General features: G+C 39.4%; 1 protein-coding gene and 1 long non-coding RNA gene across 11 annotated transcripts in view; one reads left to right on the plus strand and one right to left on the minus strand.

The window, feature by feature from the left end:
- Positions 1–10,343, minus strand: part of LOC141279351 (uncharacterized) — a 44,065-nt gene extending 33,722 nt beyond the window's left edge. For both annotated transcript variants that reach the window (XR_012333429.1, XR_012333430.1), the window contains exon 1: positions 10,239–10,343. This is a non-coding gene — a long non-coding RNA (uncharacterized lncRNA). The remainder of the gene's footprint in view (positions 1–10,238) is intronic.
- The window catches only part of C2CD3 (C2 domain containing 3 centriole elongation regulator), a 130,380-nt gene that overhangs the window by 52,566 nt on the left and 52,396 nt on the right, over positions 1–25,418 (plus strand). For all 9 annotated transcript variants that reach the window (XM_033862294.2, XM_033862295.2, XM_019946564.3 and 6 more), the window contains 11 exons: positions 1,462–1,584; positions 5,679–6,173; positions 7,869–8,020; positions 10,264–10,510; positions 12,224–12,404; positions 14,348–14,531; positions 15,505–15,677; positions 16,775–16,898; positions 19,214–19,482; positions 19,980–20,069; positions 23,778–24,380. In XM_033862294.2, coding sequence (XP_033718185.1) covers positions 1,462–1,584; positions 5,679–6,173; positions 7,869–8,020; positions 10,264–10,510; positions 12,224–12,404; positions 14,348–14,531; positions 15,505–15,677; positions 16,775–16,898; positions 19,214–19,482; positions 19,980–20,069; positions 23,778–24,380 — 2,641 coding nt within the window. The remainder of the gene's footprint in view (positions 1–1,461; positions 1,585–5,678; positions 6,174–7,868; positions 8,021–10,263; positions 10,511–12,223; positions 12,405–14,347; positions 14,532–15,504; positions 15,678–16,774; positions 16,899–19,213; positions 19,483–19,979; positions 20,070–23,777; positions 24,381–25,418) is intronic.

A 25,418-nucleotide genomic window follows, 5' to 3' on the forward strand; every position in this document is an offset into this window, starting at 1 on the left:
TCTCTGCTTTCTTTTTTCAGACAGAATACATAAGTTATCCATCCCATATCCAAAGTAATATAATATAATATAATGTGGGTAGCAGTTTTATCAGCTAATTCCAAGTTTATAAAATCCACTTGCAACTGGTACAACAGAACTCAAACTATGTCATGAGCAGTTTTTACTTCCTTCAATTAAAAGAGTAGCTTTTATAATCTTTGACTTCCTCTTTGGTATGGATAGTATGAGGAATGCATCTTGTTTTCTTTTTGTTTATATTTTCAGGAGATCTAAATAATACAAGTTCATTTTGGAAAATATAGCAAAATAGAAGGAAAAAACATAAGGAAAAAACAAAAAATAGAAGGAAAAACATAATTTCACAACCTCAAGACAACCTCTATAAGCATTTCAGTATATTTGCATTGAATCACGTAGTTAAGGCTTCTTTCTAATTATAAAAGAATTATACATGTTTTTAATAGAAAAATATTTTTAAAACACAAAAATCACCTATAATCTCATCACCAATAAATATTGTTAATATTTATGTGTATCTTTTTCAAATGAATACATTATATATGTAAATCTTTGACAGTATTAGGATAATTTTATATGCAATTTTTATCCTGCTTTTTAAAAATTTAACATTGTCTCGAGGATTTTTATTCATTTTTTTCAAAAATGTAAATCTTTTCCATGTAATTTTATAAATATGTGAAGGTTTACTATATATAATTTAATACCCTATTTCTAATAAACATAACGAATATTGTTCATATTATTTCAAATTTTAGTAAACATCATTTTAATAGCTATATATTATTCCATTCTAGAAATGTGCTATAATTAATAATTCCTGATTTTGAACATAAAAATCTCATTGTTAACTTTTAAAATACACATTGTATATAAGCTTCTTATGTATTATTTACTATTTCTTCGGTATAAATTTCCAGAAGTGAAATTACTGGGCCAAAGAGTATGAATATTAAAAGCTTTTTATATTTGTTGCTAAATTTCCTGTCCAGAAGTATGTTGCCAGCTTATATTCCCAACTTCAGGCATATGACAGCCCCTGTTTCTCCATAACCTTGTTAGCATCGGGCATGTTTTATAATTTTCCCAGCTTTAATGGCAAACATTTGCATCATCTTAATTGCACTTTTTATTTTTAAGCGTGAATTTGAACATTTTTTGTAAGAACTAACTTAAAAATAGAAAAAGATAATCTTCTGACCTCTTTGTGACTCATGAAACCCTCTCTAATCTTCCAGGAAGAATTGGTAAAACCCAGAAGGGAGACCAAAATGACAGAATATGGGCTCCCACTTAGAGTTCCCTCAGTCAAATAATTAAGCTACTGACTTCATAAAGCATGGATTCCTTTATAAGTCATCATATGTTGTCACTTCAATTAAAGTCCCCTGTGGCTTCTCTTTACTTTAACTTAAACTTTTTCTTTCCTTCTTTTCTCAGCCTGAAGTCATTGGGTCTGCATCACTACCTTTGAGAGCTGTCATTCAATCTGAGCTGCTTTCTTTCAGTGACCAGCTTGCAGTGCAACAGGAAAATGGTCAGACTCCACTTGGCCCGCTCAAGGTATGTAGATACACATTCAGGTAGTCAGGTATTTATGGAGCATGTGTTACTGGCTGGCCGTGAGATTATAGCAGTGAACAAGAAAATCAGCATCTTTGCTCTTGCAGCTTATATTAAAACAGGACAACAAAAGTGCTAGGAAGGGGGCTTCCCTGGTGGCTCAGTGGTTGGGAATCCGCCTGTCAATGCAGGGGACAAGGGTTCAAGCCCTGGTCCCAGAGGATCCCACAAGCCGTGGAGCAACTAGGCCCGTGTGCCACAGCTGCTGAGCCTGCGCTCTAGAGCCCGTGAACCACAACTGCTGAGCCTGCGTGCCATGGCTACTGAGGCCTGCGCACATAGAGCCTGTGCTCTGCAACAAGAGAAGCCACCGTAATGAGAGGCCTGAGCACCGTAACAAGGAGTAGCCCCCATTTGCCGCAACTGGAGAGAGCCCACACACAGCGATGAAGACCCAGTGCAGCCAAAAATATAAATAAATAAATAAATAAATAAATTTATTTCACGTGTATAATTTTAAAAAAAACTGCTGCGAAGGAACTAAATGATACAATCTGACAGTAAGTACCTGGGAGGAAGTAGGAGATGGGAAGGTGTCTCTAAGGAGGTGACATTTAAGGTGAGATTTGAAGAATGAGAGGAAGAGGCCACCAAGTAAAAAGCACAGGAAAGATCGTTCCAGAGAAAAGAATGGCACATGCAAAGGCCCTAAAGTGAGAATGGGCTTCACTTCATCAAGGGGCAGAATGTTGCCACAGGATAGTGAGCCAAAAGGGAGATTGGACAGGCAGGCAGGAGCCATGTCGCTCAGAGCTTTGTAGGTCAGAGTAAAGGGTTTAGCTTTTATCCTAAGAGCCAAGAAAGGACATTGAAGCATGGAAGTGACATCTGGTTTACATTTTAAAAGATTACTGGGTAGAGAATATTGTAGGGTGCAGGAGGGAAAATGTTGCGTTCATCCAGAAAAGAAATGATTGATAGTTTGTACTAGAGTAGTGGCAGTGAACAAGGAGAGAAGTGGCTGAGTTTGTGTGTGGTGGGATGAATGCTATGTGTAATTCATCGGAGAGAGGGTTCTGTCCTTTATTCAGAAGCATCATTTTCTTAGGTGGAAGAATTTTTTGTTTTTTAGAGCTTGCCCTAATCATTTTCTTTTAATTGAAGTATAGTTGATGTACAATATTATATAAGTTACAGGTGTACAATACAGTGATTCACAATTTTTAAACATTATCTCCATTTATAGTTATAAAATATTGGCTATATTCCCTGTGTTGTACAGTGTATCTTTGTTGCATATTTTATACATAATAGTTTATATCTCTTAATCTGCTACTTCTGTATTGCTCCTTCCCACTTCCCTCTCCCCACTGGTAACCACTAAGTAGTTCTGTATATCTGTGAGTCTGTTTTTTGGTACATTCACTAGTTTGTTTTATTTTTAGAGTCCATGTATAAGTGATACAGCATTTGTCTTTCTCTGTCTGACTTGTTTCATTTAGCATAATACCTGTAAGTCCATCCATGTTGTTGCAAATGGCAAAGCTTTTATTCTTTTTTATGACTGAATAGTATTGCATTGTATATGTACAATGTCATCTTTATTCATTCATCTGTTGATGGACACTTAGGTTTCTTCCATATCTTGGCAGTTGTAAATAATGCTGGTATCATTGGGGTGCATATATCTTTTTGAATTAGTGTTTTTGTTTCTTTCATATATATACCCAGGAGTGGAATTGCTCATTCATATGGTAGTTCTATTTTTAGTTTTTTGGGAAACCTCCATTACTGTTTTTCACAGTGGCTGCACCAATTTACATTCCCGTTAGGTGGAAGAATTTGAATGTGTGGCTTCACTATAGCTTTGTCCTGTTGTACTGGCGAGCTTTTGAAATCATCACAGCCATACATAAAACATTTCCATGACTCCTCATCACCCAGAGGATAAAATACAGGGCATACCATATGACCCCACCTGACCACTGCAGCTTTCTCTGTTCCAGCTTCCCTGCCAATAGCCATGTCAAACTATGTAAAGAATTGCTAAAGTATTGTGCTGGGTTATGCATCCATGCTTTTGTTCTTGATTTTCATGCTGCTTCCTCTTCTTGGAAGCCCTCTCTGCCCTCTTCCTGGCCTTCTTAGTAATAGATACCATTTAATTTTAAAAACTTGTTTGACTACCATTGCAAAAAATTAACATCACATTATTCTTCCACTACCAAAGTTTTATTTTTTGCTTTCCTAGTTCATTCTAGACTACAAGGTTTATAACCAGAAAGGGGTAATAAATAGAGTTGATGGACTAGAAATTGTTTCTGTCCTGGCTTTGTTGAGAGAAGCACTGTTCTAAATAGATTGCTGTCTATATTCAATAGAGCAAAAGAACTTTGCTGTGGGTTTTAAATAAAAGGAGCTGCAAGTCCCCTTTATCTCTAGTAATTCAGCCTCGTAATAGTGACCACTTTCATTCTTCATCATTTATCCCACATCCTTTTTTACTTTTTAACATTTTAAACTTTTAAAAATAACTTCAAACTTAAAGAAAAATTGCAAAAATAGTACAAAGAACTCATATACCCTTTACCTGGACTCGGCAATTATTTGTCGTATTTGCTTTATAATTATCTGCCTCTTCTGTCTCTTTCTCTCTTTTTGTCCCCCTCCCCACTCTCTCTCTATACACATACACACACAATTTCTTTCTGAACTATTTGAGAATATGTTACAGACATTAAACCTCTTTCTCCCTAATTTCTTGTGTGTATTTTCTAAGAACAAAGGCAACATTGTACATAATGCTGTACAGTTATAAAGATCAATTTAACAGCAATAGTATATTCTGTCTGTAGTCCATACTCAGATTTCACCAACTATGCCAGTACTTCCCTTTGTAGCATTTTTTTTCCAGTCCAGGATCATGCATTGCGTTTATTTATTTATTTTAATGAATTAAATTTATTTTATTACCTTTATGCATATGATATGTGATAGAGCTAAAGATCATAGGGTAGGGCTTCCCTGGTGGCGCAGTGGTTGAGAGTCCGCCTGCCGATACAGGGGACATGGGTTTGTGCCTCGGTCCAGGAAGATCACACATGCCGCGGAGTGGCTGAGCCCGTGAGCCATGGCCACTGAGGCTGTGCGTCTGGATCCTGTGATCCGCAATGGGAGAGGTCACAACAGTGAGAGGCCCGTGTACCGCAAAAAAAAAAAAAAAAAAAGATCACAGGGTAGCTAATTCTGAAGAAGGGATGAACCTTTAAACAATTAATTAACCTCAATTTACATAATGGTCTTATTATTTGCATAGCTAATGGTAGGGTTTGATTATAGGCCATTAACAGTCATTAATAAGTGAAAGTGTGTCAGAAATACTACACGGGTTTGTATCTTAGACTCAAGAAGCAAACACCCATCGCATTTAAATGTCATCTCTCTCTAATCTCCTTTAGCCTAGAACAGTTCTGCCGCCCTTCTTTGTCTTTTAGTACTTTGATATTTTTGAAAAGTAAGGCCAGTTACTTTGTAGAATGTCCTCCGTTTGGGGTTTATCTGAATCACTTATTACTATGATATTTGAAAGAATATGATTTCTAACTTCACCATTAACTCCATCATTCCCTGTGCATTTATTAATTGGCATTCTACTACATAGAAGAGTTGTCCCTTCTCCCTTGCTTATTTATATTGGTATGGACTCATGGATTCTTATGTTATTCAAAAGGTTATAATCCACTAGTAGTATTATTCATTTTGAAACTCAGCTTGTCCTGGATTTGTCCAGAGGGAGCCCCTTCAACTGGATTCTGTGTCCTTTAAATATGTCTCCATTCTCTTCTGAGCACTTACTTATTTATGGCACAAGATGATGTTTTAGGCTCATCTTGTATTATTAATAAATCATCTGCCTAGCTTTTCTTAGTCCTGGTAAGGTGATGTATGTGCAGTCTATTAGTGTTCCTACTATTGTGGTATTTGAGGATGAATTAATTTATATCCTAACAATCTGATGCTGCTCCTAGCTCCAAAATTCTGTTTCTGATTCTAGAAAATATTCCTATTAACTCTCTTCCTTTTATGTTCTATAGGTAACTGTGGAGCTTGTTATAGATAACAAGGATTTCGCTGATGTCAATACAAAGTTAAGTAGCAACACCCAACATAGCCCACTTTGTGCTCTTACAAGTCCAGATAAGACACTGCCAGAACCTAGTCAACATGTTACCTGTACCAAAAATCCACAGAACCTCAATCAAATTCATGAAGAAACTGTAAAGAAAACACAGAATTTGGTGCTCCCCATCCCAAAGTCACCAAGCCCTGTTGCACCAAGTCCTTCAACCTTCACGGCTGTGCCAGCCTCTCACGATTTGATAAATCAGATAAATGTGTCAACAAAAGAAAGTGCTTTGCTGTTGCATGTGCTACTGATGGTGCCAGATGGGAAAGATTTCATTACTGGAGAATCTGAGAAACAACCATCATGCAATGTTTATTTAAATTGCAAGCTCTTCAGCACAGAAGAAGTCACCAGATCTGTCATCACATGGGGCACAACAAAACCAGTCTTTAACTTTTCTCAGGTAACTTTGTACATGTCTTAACATTCCATATGCATTAAGGATGAAGGCAGGAGTTGGGGAGGGGACAGAAATATGTTTCCCAAATCATAATTCCATTGTAAAAAACAATGAGAATTTTCAGACTGGAGGTGCTTTTATAATTATCTGGTATGCAGATCCAATCCCACTATTGTATGGGAAGAGGAAAAGACGTTGCCAACATTTTAAAACTTTTTGTGTGTTTATTTCTTTCTATTCTATCTCAGTTGATATGGTTTCCCACTGTTTCTTTTGCCTGAATTCTGAGTTCTGTTCCTTTCTGCTTCCTCTAGGGCTTCGATCAGTTGAACTTCTTTCTTTCTTTTCTGTTTCTCCAATCTCTCCTTCTTTATTTTATTTATTTATTTTTCCTCACTCTCATTTATTCCTCCACTGATTTCAGTACTCATCTTACTTGATTTCTCAGTAGAATTTGATGCTATCGCTTAAATTGTTTCCTTTCTTGACTTTCGTAACTCTCTCCTCTTATTTTCTTCCTGACTCAAGAACTGTTTTTTTTTATCAGTCATTGGGCCAGTAGGAAAACTTGGAAAAGAGTTGTGATCCCAGTACTTCTTCCTCTCTCCTACTTTTAAATATTAGTGTTCCTATTCATTACTCTATCCTTGGCATTCTTCCAAACCAACCCTCTTTTCCCCATGGTCGCCACATCTACTCCCATAGCTTCAGTTGTGTGAAGGTGACTTCGAAATCCACACTTCTTTCAGGCCAGGCATTTCCGTGTAGTTTCAGATCTCTGTGTCTAACTGCCTGTTGGTCATCACCACCTGGATATCTCAAAAACACTTTCCTCTTGGCACCTAACACATCACCTGGCAAATTGCAGGTATCCAATAAAGATGTGTAAATGGAAGAAGAAATTCAGATGTATTCAAATCTGAATTTATTATTCCCTCCAAATCTGTTCCTCCTCCTCCTGTCTGCCCTAATTCATATTATAATTTACTCAGAAACCCAAGCAGAACCTAAAAGTTGTCCTTGAGTCTTTCTTACATAAAGATTCACCAAATCCAGTAGATGTTGCAAACTTAATTATCTCTGGAATAAATTCTCTTATCTCCACTCCATTGCCACTGCTTTCATTCAGACCCTTACTCTCATTCCACCTAGCCTTCAGACTGTCCTGTTTCTTGTCTCTCCCTGTCCATTTCTTCCTCTGTGCACCAACAGGAATGATCTTTCTAAAACACTAACCTGAATATTTTACTCTCCTGCTGAAAGCCTTTCGGTGATTACCTGTAGCCTTCAGGATAGAATCTAAGTTTGGACTGCAAGACCCTTTAAGACTACCTATACTTCTCCAGTCTCAACTCAGGCCACTCTTCACACTAGATAGTCCAGCTGTGCTCAGCTACTTGCATTTCCTGAATATACTCTTTTCCTACCTGTGTCCCAGAAGCCCTATCTATATGAGTTTTGTCCTCAGAGAATTCATGCCATTTTGTATTTGGCCTTTATGTGTTTGTCTCTAACACAAGACTGTGGCTTTAGACTGAGGAAAACAGTGGGTTTTATTTTGACGTCTTCAGCTCCTAGCACTGTGCTTGGCACACAGATAGGCTTTAGTAAATGCTTGTTGAATAAAAGTATAAATTAATACTTTGTCTCAGATGTGGAGTTTTGTTTTGTTTTTTTTCTGGCTGTTCCTCTCCCCAGGTGATTCCTGTCTCTCTGTCTTCCAAATGCCTGGAAAGGCTTAAGAACAATGTGATGGTAATTGAAACTTGGAACAAGGTGCGGAGCCCAGGACAGGACAAGCTGCTCGGGCTGGTGAAACTCCCCCTCCATCAGTTTTACATGTCATTCAAGTAAATAGGACCTTTTGAAGTATTCTTTTTTTACATCCTTAACTTTGTATAAACTGAAGAGGAATATTCGTGGTTTGCAAACATGAACAACCCAATAATTCCTTGGAGGACTTTTCTCGATTTCACCACAGTTGCTACTCTTTCTCCTATGTTATAGCAGTATTACAGATACTGCTTTCCATGTTTTAGGCCCTAAGCTAAGAACCTTACATACATCAAGTCATTTTAATCCCCACAACAGTCCTTCATGAGGCAGGTAAATTTTATTTCCCCTATTTTACACATGAGTTAACAGAGGCACAGGGAAGTTAAATAACTTGTCATATATATTGTAAGTAGTGGAACCAGGGTTAGAACCCAGAGAGTCTGGCTCTGTAGTCCACTCTCCTCACCAAGAAACTCAGCTGCCAAGTTATCACCTCAAATACTGTTGGTGTATCTCTCTGGCACAAACTTCAGTTAGTATTGTTCACATCAGCCATTTGCAGGATTTCTGTACTGTGCATTGTTTCTTAGACCTTCAGATTTGATTGCTGTACCTCACTTACCACTACTCAAAACCTAGATGGGGTATTGATTTATCTGAAGATTATTTCTATCCTCAGTACAGACTGTTCATTTTTTTGTTTCAAGATAGTGATTTTTAATTATTTTAGAACTGACCTCTTTCAGCCTTCTCATGGTTCTGTGTTTTAAATGCTGTATTTTACATTTTGCAAAGAGCACTGTTGTGGGCACTGTCTATGGAAATGGCTCACTGTCATGTGAGCCTTTCTATAACCCCAGGAAGTATTGTCATTATCTCCATTATACAAATGAGGAAACTTATTTAACTTGGAGATGTCAGCCTCTCTGGCTTTGTTTTCATCATCTGTAAAATGAGGGTGATGACAGATCTCCTATCTCCCTCTTGGAGCAGTTGTGAGGATCCAGTGGGAAAATAAACGGGTAAGCCTTCAGTGAACAGTTAAGTACTTACATGATGGTAACATTGGGAAGCCTGGTCAGGCTAAGGAGTGCTGCTGGAATCATGGATGTCATTGTCAGCTGTAAGCTTTTGGCTTTTTCCCCTTTTTTTGTTGTGGTATTAGTTTGGTCTGGTATTCCCCTTTCCTTCTCATTTCCTTAGACCCCATTCATTGCCAAGAGAGCATAAAGTGATAATAGCTATCAATTACTAAGCACTTATCATGTTGGTATTTTATATTTGTTATCTCAGTTTAGTCCTAACAACAGCCCTTTGATGGAAATTTTATTACCTACATTTTACAGATGTGGAAACAGACTTTTTAAACTTATATTGATTACTTAGAGTCATAGAGCAAGTAAGAGGCAGATCTGAGATTCAGCATGGTGTAATGAAGAGCATTTGGACTTTTTTCTCATCTGTGAATAGTGGATAGTAGCAACCTTTGCTGTGTTAGAAGGATTATAGAAACATTGTAAAGTGCTTACCACATAGTAAGTACTCAGTAAATGGCCGATATTATTTGTAATGTTACTCAAATCTTATCTGCCAGACTCTAAAATCTATACTTTTTCTAGCTGAGCACACTGCCTACCTCTAAAATAATGCTATTCAGCAAGCCTTGGGGCCATGATGGTACAGAGATAAGTTAGACACATTCCCCCCCGCCCCGCCCCCCGCCTGTTGAATTGCTGAGTTTGGAACTTATCTGCCTGGTCATTTTTATTTGATGGATTATGGATAGAATCATATTTTTTTTTGAACCACAATTACTTTTATAGTTGTAGATCCTTTTTTTAAAAAAATTTTTTTTGAGGGATTGGTATACTGTTTTCTTTGTGTTTTTTTGTTTTTATATTTATTTTTGGCTGTGTTGGGTCTTCGTTGCTGTACGCAGGCTTTCTCTAGTTGCGGCGAGCAGGGGCTACTTTTCGTAGCGGTGCGCATGCTTCTTATTGCAGAAGCTTCTCTTGTTGTGGAGCACGGGTTCTAGGTGCGCGGGCTTCAGTAGTTGTGGCTCACAGGCTCTAGAGCACAGGCTCAGTAGTTGTGGCACATGGGCTGAGTTGCTCCACGGCATATGGGATCTTCCCGGACCAGGGCTCGAACCCGTGTCCCCTGCATTGGCAGGCGGATTCTTAACCACTGTGCCACCAGGGAAGTCCCTGTAGATCCATTTTAACAAACTGAGAAAACAAGCCAAGTAAGAAATGAAGCAACTCTATGACATGATTGATGACTGTTACTTACTCGTGCACAATTTCTTTCCCTTTAGAGATCCCAAGATTTCTCGCCTGCTGCTTGATGCTCAGTATCCAGTTGTTGCTGTCGACAGCTACATGCCTGTGATTGATATGTTCTCAGGCCACCAAAATGGGAGTCTTCGAGTCTTTTTAGCTATGGGTTCTTCAGATCAGATAATAGCACTGCAAAGATTAAAGAATGAAGAAGGAACACTTCCTCCCTTCAACCCCAGGCCAGCCCATCTCCTGGACCAGCCATCTGCAGCATCTGTTGCTATGGTAGTAATTAAACACTTGATTGTTTACAAAAAACATAATCTTATTTTAAGGCTTAAAAGGTGATGTTTTGATACATGCATATGCTGTGAAATGATTATCACAATCAAGCTAATTAACATATCCATTATTTTATCTGGTTACCTTTTGTGTGTGTTTGATGAGGACACTTAAGATCTACTCTCTTAGCAAATTTCAAGCACCGTAATCTCATTTTATCTTGCGTGTTTTAATGAAACCATTGCCCCAAATTCTTATTTCAATAGTGAAAGGCTTAACAAAAGAACATGCTTGCACTTCAGTGCTTGCTGTAGCTCAAAAGAATCATTGGTATTTTTCTTTCTTTGTTTAAATGGATACCTGTGTCCTTCTGAGCTCCTTGAATTTATAAAGAAAATGTAATTGGACAACCAGATCTTAATCCTCTAATTTACTAAATTGCCTTTTTAAAAAAATTGAAGTGAACCTAAATCTGCTCTAAAAAAATAGTCTTAATGAAAAAAAAAGAAAAGGTAATCTGGGGGAAAAAATGGGGATGGAGAAGAAGAGTGATCCCAAATGTAAACCAGCAAAGTATTCTGTTTCTTGACCAAATCCATTTTGGAAAGTTAAAGTGAAGTTCCTTGCTTTTCTACTAATAACATAAAAGTTATTTGTTCTGTACAGTGCTGTTCAATTGAGAAAGCACATTGATATACTTTATCATGTTTATTCCCCTAACAACTACATGAGGTAGGTCATTGTCATTCTCTTTTTTAGGTGATGAAACAGAATCAGAGAGGTTATGTTACTCATCCAGGGTCACACAGCTAAGAATGGGCGAACTGGTGTTCAGACACAGGTCTTCTGACTCTAAGTCCACTGTATCATGTCCTCCTCTATCTTACATTTGATGTCTTTATTAGTATAGCCAAGTCTCAGTGTCCACACCATTTAAGTATGTTATGTTTTTTAATCTGAATGACAAATTTGATGTCTCTAACAGAGAAAGAACTATTAAGAAAATACCTATTAGTAGGTTATTGGTTTTTGTTTTGTTTTGTTTGTTATTGTTTATTTGTTACAAACTCTAAACTTTTTCTATTATATATTTATCATATTAGTAGTAGAAGTGCCTTCAGTAACAGTGTATTCACTACCTCCCCATTAATAAACAGTCTCAGTGTTATTCCTAACTTCATTAGAAATAATAATTAAGGACTTCCCTGGCGGTCCAGTGGGTAAGACTCCACGCTCCCCGTGCAGGGGGCACGGGTTCGATCTCTGGTCAGGGAAGATCCACATGCCATGTGGCACGGCCAAAAATAATAATAATAATAAATGAAAACTTGTTTCAAATATGTGTTCTTTATCCTATTAAGGAAATAGCCTTCTGTTTTTAGTGTACGAAGAATCAGGAACATCTGATTAAATTTTATCAAATGCCTTTTTAGCCTTTATTGAGATAGTTACTTTTTTTCCTTCCTCTATTAATGCACTCTATTACATTTATGGATTTCCTAATATTGACCCAGTCTCACAGCCTAGAGTAAGTCCTGCCTGATCTGATTACAGTGAACAGTTGTGAGATTTATACACAATGAAAATTAAGTATCTGTTCTAGTATCAGCCAATTATGCTTATTTCTTCATCTATTCTCAGACTTCATAGAGAAGCATGAATACGCTATACAAATTACTCTTTAAAGCTCCCCAGTATCTCTGTTTCATTTAATAGGCAGGGGACCAAGGAAATGGATTGATGGAGCACCACTTTGAACTCCTTATAGACAAGATTAAAGGGCTCGCCCCTCTTCAGGCAACAGTCTGGGGAGAAGCAGATTGTTATGTCCAGTACTACTTTCCAGTTCAAGACTCGCAACCCAGTGTGCTGAAAGGACCTGGGTTCCTTGAAAATGGTAGGTTTGGGAGATTAGGCTTTCTCATTCTTGTGTGGCTCTTTTATTGAATATGCTTAGGAATTTTTTTTCCTGAGTCAGTTTTATGTTCCTCAGTATTTCCAGCCTTACCTGGGCAGTACAGGAGATAGCCTGAGTTTTTACTTTTCTTAAATTGTTTTTTAATTTAATTTTGATTTGATTTCAAATTTATGGAAAAGTTACAAAAATAGTACAAAGAACTTCTGTATACCCTTTACCTAGGTCCATCAGTTATTTACACTTTGTCTCATTTTGTATCATTTACATGCCTACTCACTCTTATCATCTATTAACATACAGTTGATTCTCATTATCCACTGTAGTTATATTCTATAAAGTCATCAAGAGCACTGAATTAAGAGAATACAAAACCATTGCTCCTGGGGGAAATACATACATATGCATATCTCACATAGATCATAATCTTAAATCCTAAAACAATTCATCCTCATAGATTCTATTTTCTTTATTTTACAGAAGAGAAAACAAGGTTCAGAGTGTTAATGGCTGAGGCCGCCCCACTAACAAGTGCCAAGGTTGGCATTCAAACACTGTCCAACTGGCCACAGAGCCAGAGCCCCTGCACTACATTGCACTGTCCCTTGCCATCCCATCCTCTGGTCATCTCTGAGAGCTAAAACAAGAAGACAGAGTGTCACCTTGTTTGATCTCAGCTGGGAATGAGCAAGTTGGGTGACTCAAATTGTCTGCTATTCTGAGCATGTCCTTGAATAACCGTGAAAGTGCTGCCAGTATTGGTTTTGAGGTTCAAATAATGGACTTGTATCCGGGATATATTGATATAAAGAACTCTTACAAATCAGTAATGAAAAGACAACCCAATTTAAAAATGGGCAAAGGATCTGAATGGACACTTCTCTAAAGATATACAAATGGTCAATAAGTACATGAAAAGATGCTTAACATCATTGGTCATTTGGGGGATAAAGATCAAAACCACCACAAGATACCACTTCACACTCACTGAGATGGCTATAATTTTTTTTTAAACAGACTAGGGCTTCCCTGGTGGTGCAGTGGTTCAGAGTCTGCCTGCCGATGCAGGGGACGTGGGTTCGTGCCTCGGTCCGGGAAGGTCCCAGATGCTGCGGAGCGGCTGGGCCCGTGAGCCATGGCCACTGAGCCTGTGCATCCGGAGCCTGTGCTCTGCAACGGGAGAGGCCACAGCAGTGAGAGGCCCGCGTACCACAAAAATAAAATAAAATAAAAAGACTAATAAGGGTTGGTAAGGAAGTGAAGAAGTTGGAACTCTTACACATTGTCTACCAACAAAGGAATCTCTTCTGTATTACCATGGCATCTCAGGGGACCAGAGCTGCTAGGGAAATGGACCTTGGTAGGAGTAATACAGTCAGAAGATACAGATTCCGGTTCCAGGTCTGTGACCTACTAGCTCTAAGACCTTTGGGTTGACTATGTAACATCAAGGTATCATATCCTCATCTGTGTAGTAGGAGAAATAATACCTGCTTTGTTTTCTTTACAGGAGTATTGTGAGGATAAAATTGAACAATACTGAATATTAACATACTGTAAAACTACATATAAAACACTTCTTTTATTTATTTATTTATTTAGGCTGCGTCAGGTCTTAGCTGCGGCTTGCGGGATCTTTCGTTGCGGTATGTGGGCTTCTCTCTAGTTGTGGTCTGCAGGTTCCAGGGCGTGCAGGCTCTGTAGTTGCGGCACATGGGCTCTAGTTGTGGTGCATGGGCTCAATAGTTGGCAATGCACGGGCTTAGTTGCCCCACGGCATGTGGGATCTTAGTTCCCCAACCAGGGATCGAACCCACGTCCTCTGCATTGGAAGGTGGATTCTTAACCACTGGACCACCAGGGAAGTCCCTGTAAAACACTAAGTGATGTGTTGGATTATTCTGAACTGCTTTTCTTTTCCAAAGGATTCACTCTGAAGCCTTTCAGATCTGCAACCACACTCTGCATTCCAGACCCCATCTTTAATAGTGAGCACCGTCACTCTCTCCTGTTGCCAGCTGAAATTCCAGTGCAAAGGCTCCTACTCAGTGCCTTCTCTGCACACGGGCTTGTACCTGGAGGTGGAGTCCAGTTTGAAATCTGGTGCAGGTACAGTGTGGAGAACCCATGCCTGTGCCGAGGAAGGAAGTGCACAGTCACAGAGCATCCTTCCCTTAATTAGCCCAGGTTGAATTATAAGCAAGCAAAGAGCCCCCTTCTGCCCTGTTTAATATTATTTAGGTTTGATAATGACTCTTGTCCAGATTTTACTGAAATCTGTTCAGTTATTAGGCTCTTGGGAGCAGTTGTATCTCATACTTCTAACCACTACTTACATTTGGAAGAGAAGTTTTAGTTTTATCTCCTACTGTCACTTAAATGTATCAGTCACCTTTTTTCTGCTTCTCTTTCTGCCTTATATAGTTCAGGCCCTCACTATATCATGCCTAAATTATTGTAATACCCTCTTAACTGGTCTCCCCACTTCTAGAATCGTTTCTTGTAATCCGTTCTTCCCACCACCAGAAGAGTGGCCTTTGTAAAATATAATTCCACTCATGGCACAGACTTCGGCAGATTTCCAGGAAAGATAATGGCATGAATACAGATGTTTAACCTCCCCCTTTGCATCCTCACCCCCAAGAAACCAATTAAAATAATTTTAATGTGAGGAGGAACTAGAGTAGGTACTAACAGATCCTCATCACCCCTTCAAATTTGAGGGGCGTGGGCCTGAAGCCATAGAAGAGATTGGAACTGCACTGCTTAGAACCACTTGTGCTGCAGGATGGATGCTTTCAGGAGTGGCAACTCCCAAAGGGCCAAGCCAGATGCAGATTCCTCAAACAGAAAACCTGTGAGAAGCTGGGCTTTGTCTTGAAGACAGGGTATAATTTATGGGGTTCTTCCTCCAAGTAATGGGCAGTAAATCCAGCCAGACACAACCACAGCTGTATACCAGAAATACAGAACAATCAGGCACCAAAGATAACTAGATACTGAAAGCTGATCCCTGGGGCAGCGTGAATCATTCATCCACCTTATTCTTTCAACTGACAGCTTGTGCTTTTGTGGCTTACAGGTACTATTATCCTAATGTGAGAGACCAGATGGTCGCCAAAGGAACCTTGCCATTATCGAGGATCTGTGCCATTGTAACCATGCAGCACCGTGAGGATGTGGGAATACAGACCTTTAATCTCCCTTTAACCCCCAGGCTTGAGAATAGGAATGAACTAAGGAACCAATCATCAGGTAATTGAAGACTAGTTTATCTTTCCCTAGCATATATAAATATCCCTTTTCTCTCGTAAATTAGTGATTCTTCACATTTTGTAGTACTTACCCTTTTAAGAATCTGATAAAAACTATGAGACACCTTCTCTTAGAAAAAGAGTGTAGAATATACACTGCAAATTTTGTATATAATTTTAGAAAACTCATAGTTACGTAGACTCTGTATATAAATGTTGCTTGTCTCATCTCACCTTTAACTTCAGCAAGCATTTGATAAGCCCTCATGGCATAAAACCTAAGTCTTATATAGGTGTACTCAGAGAATTATTATTCCAAAGCAACATGATGTAGGATTGGAAGAATATAGTCAGCATGAACTGGGAATTCACTGTGAGGGAGGAAGAAGTCAGGATTTAAAGTTAGAAGGGATTAGTTAGAATTTAGAGTTTTCAATTATATCCTAATGGTTCCAGCTGGATGACCCACCCTCCAGATACATCATGAATAACTAGAATTAGCCTTCTAAATCAAGTTACTGTTCATTCTTACCAGAGAGTATCTGCCCATACAAAAGGTTTTATCTTGCTATGATTAAGATTGAGTTGTTCCTCCTGACCCTCACTGATCAGCTTGTTCTGTTGTTCCTTAAAGCTTTCCCTGAAATGTGATAGAATTTTTATAAAAGGATGGCATGTAAAGGTGTTTAAGGTGGTGGCAGTAGGAGGGTGACAGAAATATATGAGTGCAAAAACCTTTTAAAGGTTTAAAAAAGAAGAAAGGTTAGAGTCCATCTCAATTCTATAAAAATAACTGGGATTAAGTTCTGCCTCTGATAGTTAATGTGATTTTGGCAAGCAGTTGAATCTCTGAGCCATAGTTTCTTGGATATAAAGTGAAAATAGTGACATCTGTTCTGCTTTATTAATCCTAAAGTACAATAATATAATGTGATTCTGACCACAGACAGATTGTTTCACTGCTAAGGCCCCATATTGTTCATTAGGATTATAGTGTTTATCTTCTTCCTTCCTTCCTGACTAGACTTGGGGTTTGGTAGAACAGAGATTATTCCAACCAACCTTCTTTTCATTTTTCCTTTTGCCCTCATTCTTTAGGTTTACTGGATGTGGGCCTAAGGTACAGGTGTACTCCAAGGACAGCAGAGGGAGTTCTTGCAGCCCGAGCTGTCTGCATCTCAGTCCAGATTATCAGAGCCTGTGGTTTGCAAGCAGCAGCCAAGTAAGTTCACCTTAGAAAAGCAATTCTCAAAGCAAACCTTTCTCCACTGCAGTCCACATGATATGTGATGCCCAAATAACGTAAAACTTTCTTGCATACAATTTCCAGTTTATTAAACACAACTCTACTCTTTTTCTCTTAAGAAAGCATGTAGGAATATAAGTGAATAAATCACTTGCAAATTTTGCTGTTTTAACTGTTATTAGCAATTTAGTTCCTTGACCTTGTCCAGCGATTTTATCCTCTACCCTACTTACCCTCTTATTCCCAAGGTCAGACCCTATGCCCACCAACCATGCCAGGACCAGTCACCACTACACCTCCTCAATAGTCTCTCATGTTCAGTCTCTGAGTACCAACTCCTATTTTTCTAGCTTATTCCCCTTTAGTCTGTTCTCAATACAGAAGCCAGTGATCTTATGAAAACTTAAATCAGGTCTTGACACACATCTACTTAAAACCCACCAATCCCTTTCCATCTCATTCAGAGTAAAAGCCAGAGTCTTTAAAATGGCTGTAAGACCCCACATGACCTGACCCCGTTATCTTTATGACCTCCTCTCTTCCTGGTAGTTGCTGCTCTACTCACTCCACCCCAGGCACTGGCTTTCTTGTTACTTCTGAACACACCATGCTCTTTTTCCCCTCAAGGCCTTTGTCTTGCTATTTTCTCTGCCCGAAACACTGTTTCTATGTATAAACAGCATGGCCCTCTCTTCCCTCCTTCAGGTCTTCACTCATTCTTCTCTCTAATTTGGACGTTCTTCCTCCTTTTGTCCTCTAAACAAGCTTCTGTTTTCTTCAAGACTTTGCAGCCTTCCTCTGTCTCTCCTACATATAGATAGAATTGGTGCTTTGTCCTTTGTCTCTTAGCACCTTGGTTGCAGCACATATCACTCTGTTTCAATTATTTGCATACATGAGTTTTCCTCACCTAGGCTGTGAGTTCCTACAGACACAGGTACTGCCTGAACTCCTCTCTGTCCCTGCCACCACATAGCATAGTTCCAGCATGTATCAGGTGCCCAGTAAGGAGAACTAGATCACGATCCTGAGGCAGACTAGCTCACTTTGGACATGAATTCAAGAAAGAGGCAAGTGCTCCTTAACTTCAGATTATTTACCTTTAACTTCATAGTCGCTAAATAACTAATGGGATTACTTCTGTGTGAGATCTGACGCTGAAGTAGCTGGTAAAATGTTCAGTCTAATTAATATTTTTCCTCACTAAATTCTCCAAATAGACTTTTCCGATAATTGCTTGAGAACATCTTAGTGTTAATGAGATGCCAGGGCAGTTTTTTAATCATATTTTCCCATATATTCAAACTCTTGATGGTTTCTCATTGTCAGTAGCAGTGGTCTCCTAATTTTAATTTTACATTCCTATTAATAAAAAAATAAAAATTTAGCATACTCTCTAAATATGTGTATACTTATTCATGTATAAGTCATCTTCATGTACTACTACACTAATATATACACTATAAAATATACCAGAGAGTAGTAAAACTTTAATATATGAGATAACAACTCTAGAGGTTTTAATAATTTTTTCCTATGCTCAAATAGTTTACCCTATGAACCCCCTAGATTGTACTCACTCCACTTTAGGGTGGTGGTCAACAACAGGATAAGGTCCAACCTGCTTGCTCAACGTGGCATTTAAGACCCTTCAAAATATCTTAATCTGAGTCTTGAAAGAAGAGTAGGAGTTAATCATAATGCCCAAGAAAGCTGAAGACTATTCTGGTCAAAGAGAAGAACATGTGCAAAGGCCATGGAGGCATGAAACTTGTGTATAATGGAGTACCTGTTCTGGGTAAGACCCAGCCCAGGTCAGAATTCCTAAACATGGTGTTAAATTAACTACTGTTTAATTGACAGAGAAGGACTTGGAATTTCGATACTCAGTAGACCTCAGAGAGACTGAGTAATGGATAAGAAACTTAGTTGCTTTTCTCTCTGGGAACTTACAGGGAAAGTCAGATTAGATGGCAGGCAGTTTTTTGTAAGTCCCGCATTGGGTCTGTGTTGCGCTTTTAAGAAAAAAGGGCAAGAAGCCAGACCAGTACAATGGAGTGTCCTTGTAGTATCACTCTAGTAGGCAGATGAATATTGTCTCCCTCATATACACGTACACTGTAATATCAAGATTACTAAGAAAACACATAGTGACATTGCTAGAAGCCTAAACAGGAAACACATGGTTGGTTAGTGTTCTTGGTGGCCTTGTGGAAATGGTGATGTTTTCTAGGCAGTCAAGCTGATTTCTGATATTACCTCCTTCTCATTCCCACCCTTCTCCCCTACAGGGCTTTGGCTGAGCAGGAACCTGCTCTGCAGTTTAGTGCCACAGTCGGGGTCAATGCCTTTGTTACCACTCATCTGTCCTTCCTGCCCAAGGGAGAACAGCGCCAAACCCACCCTGTGGCCTGTTCCTTCTGCCCTGAGTTCTCCCATCACAGTGAATTCTCATGTAACTTGGTAACTCAGCACTGCAGTGGAGAAGCCTGTTTCCTGGCAGAGTTGTTGGAGTTTGCAGAAGTTACTTTTGCTATTTATCATGAAGATACCAAGTCAGGTGAGCACCAAATGACTCACAATTAAAATTAAAAAGGGCTCTGTTTTGAATGGTATAGCACTTCCTAGGAGATACATGCTGAAGTGTTTAGGGGTGAGGAGTCATATTTGCAACTTACTTCTGAAGGGTATAGCAGAAATATGTAGAATACGTATTGAGTGTTTGAGAGAATGTAGAGAGAGATAAAGCAAATGTGTCAAGATGTTAGTGGGTGAATCTAGGTGAAGGGTATATAGGAGTTCATTGTAGTATTCTTTTAACTTTTCTGTATGTCTGAATTTTTCAAAATTTAAGTGTGTGCATACACATACTTAATGATTTAATTAAAATGATTTAGAGGGCATTCAAGTTTTGACTGGAGCAAGATGATCTCTAATGCGTCTTCCAACACTGAAATTCACTGAGTGTAAGTGGAGGATTATATGGCTCTTTTGTAATACAAGCCCTTTGGTCAGTAGACCATCAAATAATTTCTCTTTCTTTGTTTGATTTAACAGCCAGTGATATAACCAATATCCGCTCATTCAAAGATTATCTGCTTGGAGTAGTAAAGATTCCAACAAAAGATCTGCTGATCAAGAGATCTGGTAGGGATCCTGGATTATCACTTTCTAATTCTACCCTTTCCCATTCACTTCCCTGCAAGAGATCTTCTTGTCTGACTCTCTTGCAAGATATGCAAAAAAAAAATAAAAATAAAAAACCCCTTAACACATGCTTCTGAATTCTCCCAAATACCTCAAAGGTTTTCCCAAAAACATTTTAAGTCCTTTCCTAATCATTTCAAAGGCCTTCTAATAAAGCAAAGAAGCTCAAAACATTGTACTGTCATCTTACTCCAGGAAAGATAATGATGATGATACTATTTATAATAAATATGGCAATACCCATTGCATTATATAGCACTTTGTAAAATATTTTCTCAGATCTTTTTTGAGCTTCATGGTAACTCTTACTGATGGGGATACAGGATTATCTTTTTCTTTTTTTTTTTTGCGGTACGCGGGCCTCTCACTGCTGTGGCCTCTCCCGTTGCGGAGCACAGGCTCCGGACGCGCAGGCTCAGCGGCCATGGCTTACGGGCCCAGCGGCTCCGCGGCATGTGGGATCTTCCCGGACCAGGGATCAAACCCGTGTCCCCTGCATCGGCAGGCGGACTCTCAACCACTGCGCCACCAGGGAAGCCCCAGGATTATCTTCATTTGACAGATGAGAAAACTTAGGCTTACAGAGGTTAAGTGATTTGTCAACCACACAGCCAGGTAGTAGAGTACTAGAAATCAAATCCAGATTTGCCCATTCTTTTTCACTATACCCTCCTCTCTCACTGAAGAAGGAATAAGGGTATGAGGTAAAGACCCAAAAGAAGGCACAACCACCAGGCAGTAGTCTGGAAATATTGGTCCCGTCCTACATTTTACTAGTCACCTTGACAGAGTGACCTTGACCTCTCTGAGCCCCACTTACCTTATGGATGGAGACTGTTAATGCTGACAAGTCTACAAGGTAGAAATCAATGAAATAGGATATATAAAGTACCTGACAAATAGTAGGCACTCAGTAAATGTTAGTTTTCCTTCTCTTGCCCATCTTCCTCCCTAGGATTGTATAATCTAGTTTCCAAAATTTTATCACACATCTCCCAAATTTAATTGTGAATTGAAGTTTGAGCAATACTCAATAAACAGGTACTATGTGCCTGCCAGAGAGAAGTCTCTACAACTTGATATAGGGTTCAAGTCTCACTTCTGTCACTAACTGTTTGTGATCTAGAACAAGTCACTTCATCTCTCAGATCCATAGTTTCCTCATCTCTAAAAATGGAAATAATAAGATCTTTGCAAGATTATCGAAGCATTCAATGAAATTATACACGTGAAAGATCTTTGCACAGGACAGGGCACATAGGACACCTCAGTTTCCTTCCTTCTGAAACTTACTACAGAGTTTGTCAGAGAATAGGCACCATCTGAGAAATCCCACCTTCACAAATTAAATTTAACCCCTTGGAAATAAACCTTTTAGACAGTTCGGAATGTATCATTGGTCTTTATATTCAGAGTTATTCTAAAGTGAACATTGTGTTTTGTTTCTTCCTGCCAGTAATCTCAATTACAGAATCACAGAGCAAGAGGAATAATCCAATCCACTTACATGCTGAAGTGGTGTGAAATTTTTTATGTATTTGTACATTTTTCTGGGGATAACTTTCATTAGAGCCAAAGGGGTCTGTGACCAAATAATGTTAAGAAGCACTAGGTTGTGAGGAAATTAATACCCAAGTGATGAGAAATTACTAAAGCCAAAGCCATAGGTTCTTAGACCGACCAAGTCAAATGGAGTCATAGAGATCAACCTCCTCATTTCAGTGTCTTCATTTTATAAACGAAAACTTGGAAGGCCCCAAAAAATTAAATGCCTTTTCCAAAAATCGTAACACCTTAAGTGGCCTTTGGCGAATTAATCTCAATAAGTCTGAATTTTCCCATCTATAATTTTTTGTGTGTGTGTGGTATGCGGGCCTCTCACTGTTGTGGCCTCTCCCGTTGCGGAGCACAGGCTCCGGACACGGAGGCTCAGCGGCCATGGCTCACGGGCCCAGCCACTCCACGGCATGTGGGATCTTCCCAGACCGGGGCACGAACCCGCGTCCCTTGCATCGGCAGGCGGACTCTCAACCACTGCGCCACCAGGGAAGCCCCCATCTATAATTTTAATTAATACAAAACCTTTCTCAGAAAATTGCTGTGAATATTATACCAATCCACAATCTATTTTACGTAATTATGAAATCCAAAAAGCTCAGAAAGTCAAAAGTTTTTTATTAACTCATTAAGCAGCCAAACCTGACCTCAACTGACATTATTTTCTGACTTAGGCCACTGCCTGATTATATAGCTTTATTGGAACACATTGTGCCCATTCATTTACATATTTTCTGTGTCCACTTTCTCACTACAACAACATAGCTGAATAGTTGCAACAGAGACCATATGGCCCAAAAGCCTAAAATACTTACTATCTGGCCTTTTACAGAATAAGTTTACCAACCCCTGACCTATGTGACCACTGACTAGTACATAATATTCAGTTTATGTACCACAGTATCTTTCTAAAATCTGAAAATTTTTAAATTCAGAAACAAATCTGACCCTAAGGGTTCTAGATAAGATATTGGACTTCCCTGGTGGCGCAGTGGTTAAGAAGCCGCCTGCCAATGCAGGGGACACGGGTTCGAGCCCTGGTCTGGGAAGATCCCACATGCTGTGGAGCAACTAAGCCTGCGAGCCACAACTACTGAGCCTGCGTGCCACAACTACTGAAGCCCGTGTGCCTAGAGCCTGTGCTCCGCAACAAGAGAAGCCACTGCAATGAGAAGCCCATGTACACCAACGAAGAGTAGCCCCCGGTCACCGCAACTAGAGAAAACCCACATGCGGCAAGGAAGACCCAATGCAGCCAAAAATAAATAAATAAAATTTAAGGGGAAAAAAAAGATATTGTGAACCTATAATAGGTGGTGTGTAGACTTTAAAGCCAGCTAGACCTGGGTTCAAATCCTGGCTCTACTACCTGGTAGCTATAACAACTTGGGCAGGTCTCTTCCATTTCCTCATCTGCAAAATAGGGATTATTATCCCATTTAATCCTCAGAACTTCACAGGGTTATTAAGAGAATTAAATGAAGTTATATGTATAAAGCATAAGAGAATTTCTGACACATAATAGATGCTCAGTAACAAGTAGCTAATATTTTAAATTGTTATTTTGAAATCTAGTGCCTGATCCTTGGTATGTGTTCACTAAGTGGCAATTCCCTTGGTGAAAGACCCGGGGCTAGACCCCAGATCTCCTGACTTTGTCCCATGCCTTCTCCATTGTACTCATAGTACCATAATAATATTTCACATTTTTTATTTTCTTTCAAAGCTCTTCCAAAATCATTATCTCATTTGACAATTATAATAATGTTGTCTGGTAGGCAAGATCAGCACTATTTTTCCCATTTGTCAGGTAAGGAAATAGGACTGAGAGAAATTAATGGCTTACCCAGACTGAACCACTAGTTTTGGGCTGAGCCAAGAAGAAAATGCAGGTCTTCCAGCTCCAAGCCTTTGTTCTTCCACCTGATCTCATTGTCTTTCAGTGGTCAGATGAAACAAACTTCAATGCACTGTGGGTATATGTTTTCTCTTCTGTCTTGGGCCAGGGTGATAGTGGCTATGGGGTGGAAAGTGGCTAAGTCTTTTTACTTTTAAAACAATAATTGAAGCATCTTCCTTTTCTTTCATAAGGGATCACAGGATGGTATCCTATCATTTTACCAGAAGAGGGGGCCCTGCCTCACGGCTTGGAGCTCATGCAGAAGATTGTGGGTGGTCTGGAGCTTTCCATTTCCTTCACCCATCCTGGAGACAGAGAGCGGGTGTTGGAAGCTGCTGAGCTATTGGGCTGGAGCTTCGAGAATAATCTGAAGGATTTTGTCAAGATGGATGAAGAGGAGCCAGCCACTGTTACCATCTCCACCCCGAGGCTTTGGCTGCCTATCCATTGCGTGCTGCTTGCTGGCCAGAAGCACATTCATAAGAATACATATTGCTACCTCCGCTACAAGCTGTACGATCATGAAGGCTTTTGGACCCCTCTCAAGAAGCCTAAGGAATCTGCAAACAAAAAGCAGGTCATGGTTACTTTCAAGGCATCCAAAAGAGCAGAAGTCTCTAGGAGCCCATCACTGCTTTGGTACTTCAGAGAGGAGAGGTTAGAGATCCAAGTTTGGCGGGCTTATGGCAATGACAGTGTGGAGAGGCCCCATCAGACAGACAGCTGGATTGGCTCAGCCTATGTGGACCTGGCCAGACTTGGGGAGAGGTCAGCAAGGACACTAACTGTCAGTGGTAAGTGAGGAACCAGGCTTAGCACTTGTGGTTTGAGCAACTGCTGCTCCATGACAAGCACTGTGTGAGACACCTTCTCAGACATTATTTTATTTGATCCTCCCAGCAATCCTGTGAGGTAGGTATGAAACCTGTTTTTCAGTCATGAAAATGGAGGCTCAGGTAGGTTGGGTAACTGCCCAGGGTCACATGTTAGTAAGTGTTCTTTCCATTATTGCATGTTGAAAGATTAATAGTAATTTAGTAATACTTCTTAAAACTACAGAGATTTCAGAAAGAGGTTTGCTGGATGCTTTAAGAAGGGCATTATCTAGTGACAGTATACCTTAGTGGAGTCTAAGGTATACTGTCTGAGATCTAAGAACTGGTGCTGAACTTTGTAGCCTTAGACTACATCCAAATTCATAAGGTTGTTGCACCTAACATAGTGTCTAGAACATTGTAAGCCCTCAGTTAATACATGTAAAATAAAAATGAGTGAATTTAGGAGACTACCTTTAACCACCTGTATAAGAGCCTATATTATAATCTAGAATGTTGGTTTTAAAATACACTGAAAAGCATACCTGCTAATGAGATTAGGATATCCTCTCTCTCTGGTCAGCACATCTTGGAATCATAAAATCTACATGGTAATAAACTGATTTGAAAGGAGGAAGGTAACATTTTGCAAGTGGCACTATGGGTGCTTTTCTTTCAAACATTTGTTCAGTATTTGATACATGTACTTGGCCCTGGGAATTCAAAGATGAGTCAGAAATAGTTAATGAGCTTATAGTCTAATGGGAGAGTAGAAGAGTAAACAATTACAGCGAAGTATAAGAACTGTGAAAAAGGTATTCTCAGTGGCACTGTGGGAGCACAGGGACACAACATCTCTTTGGTTCAAGGACAGCATCCCAGTGGAAGTGATGATGCTTGACCTGAGTTACAGAGGATTTAGGAGTAAGTCACGAAAAGGAGGAAAGAAGGGCTTTCTAAACGGAAATAGCGTGGGTGAAGGCACAGAGGCAGGAAGCAGTTTGATACGTTTTAGGT

The sequence above is a fragment of the Tursiops truncatus genome, chromosome 8 (genome assembly GCF_011762595.2).
Source record: "Tursiops truncatus isolate mTurTru1 chromosome 8, mTurTru1.mat.Y, whole genome shotgun sequence".
NCBI lineage: Eukaryota > Metazoa > Chordata > Mammalia > Artiodactyla > Delphinidae > Tursiops > Tursiops truncatus.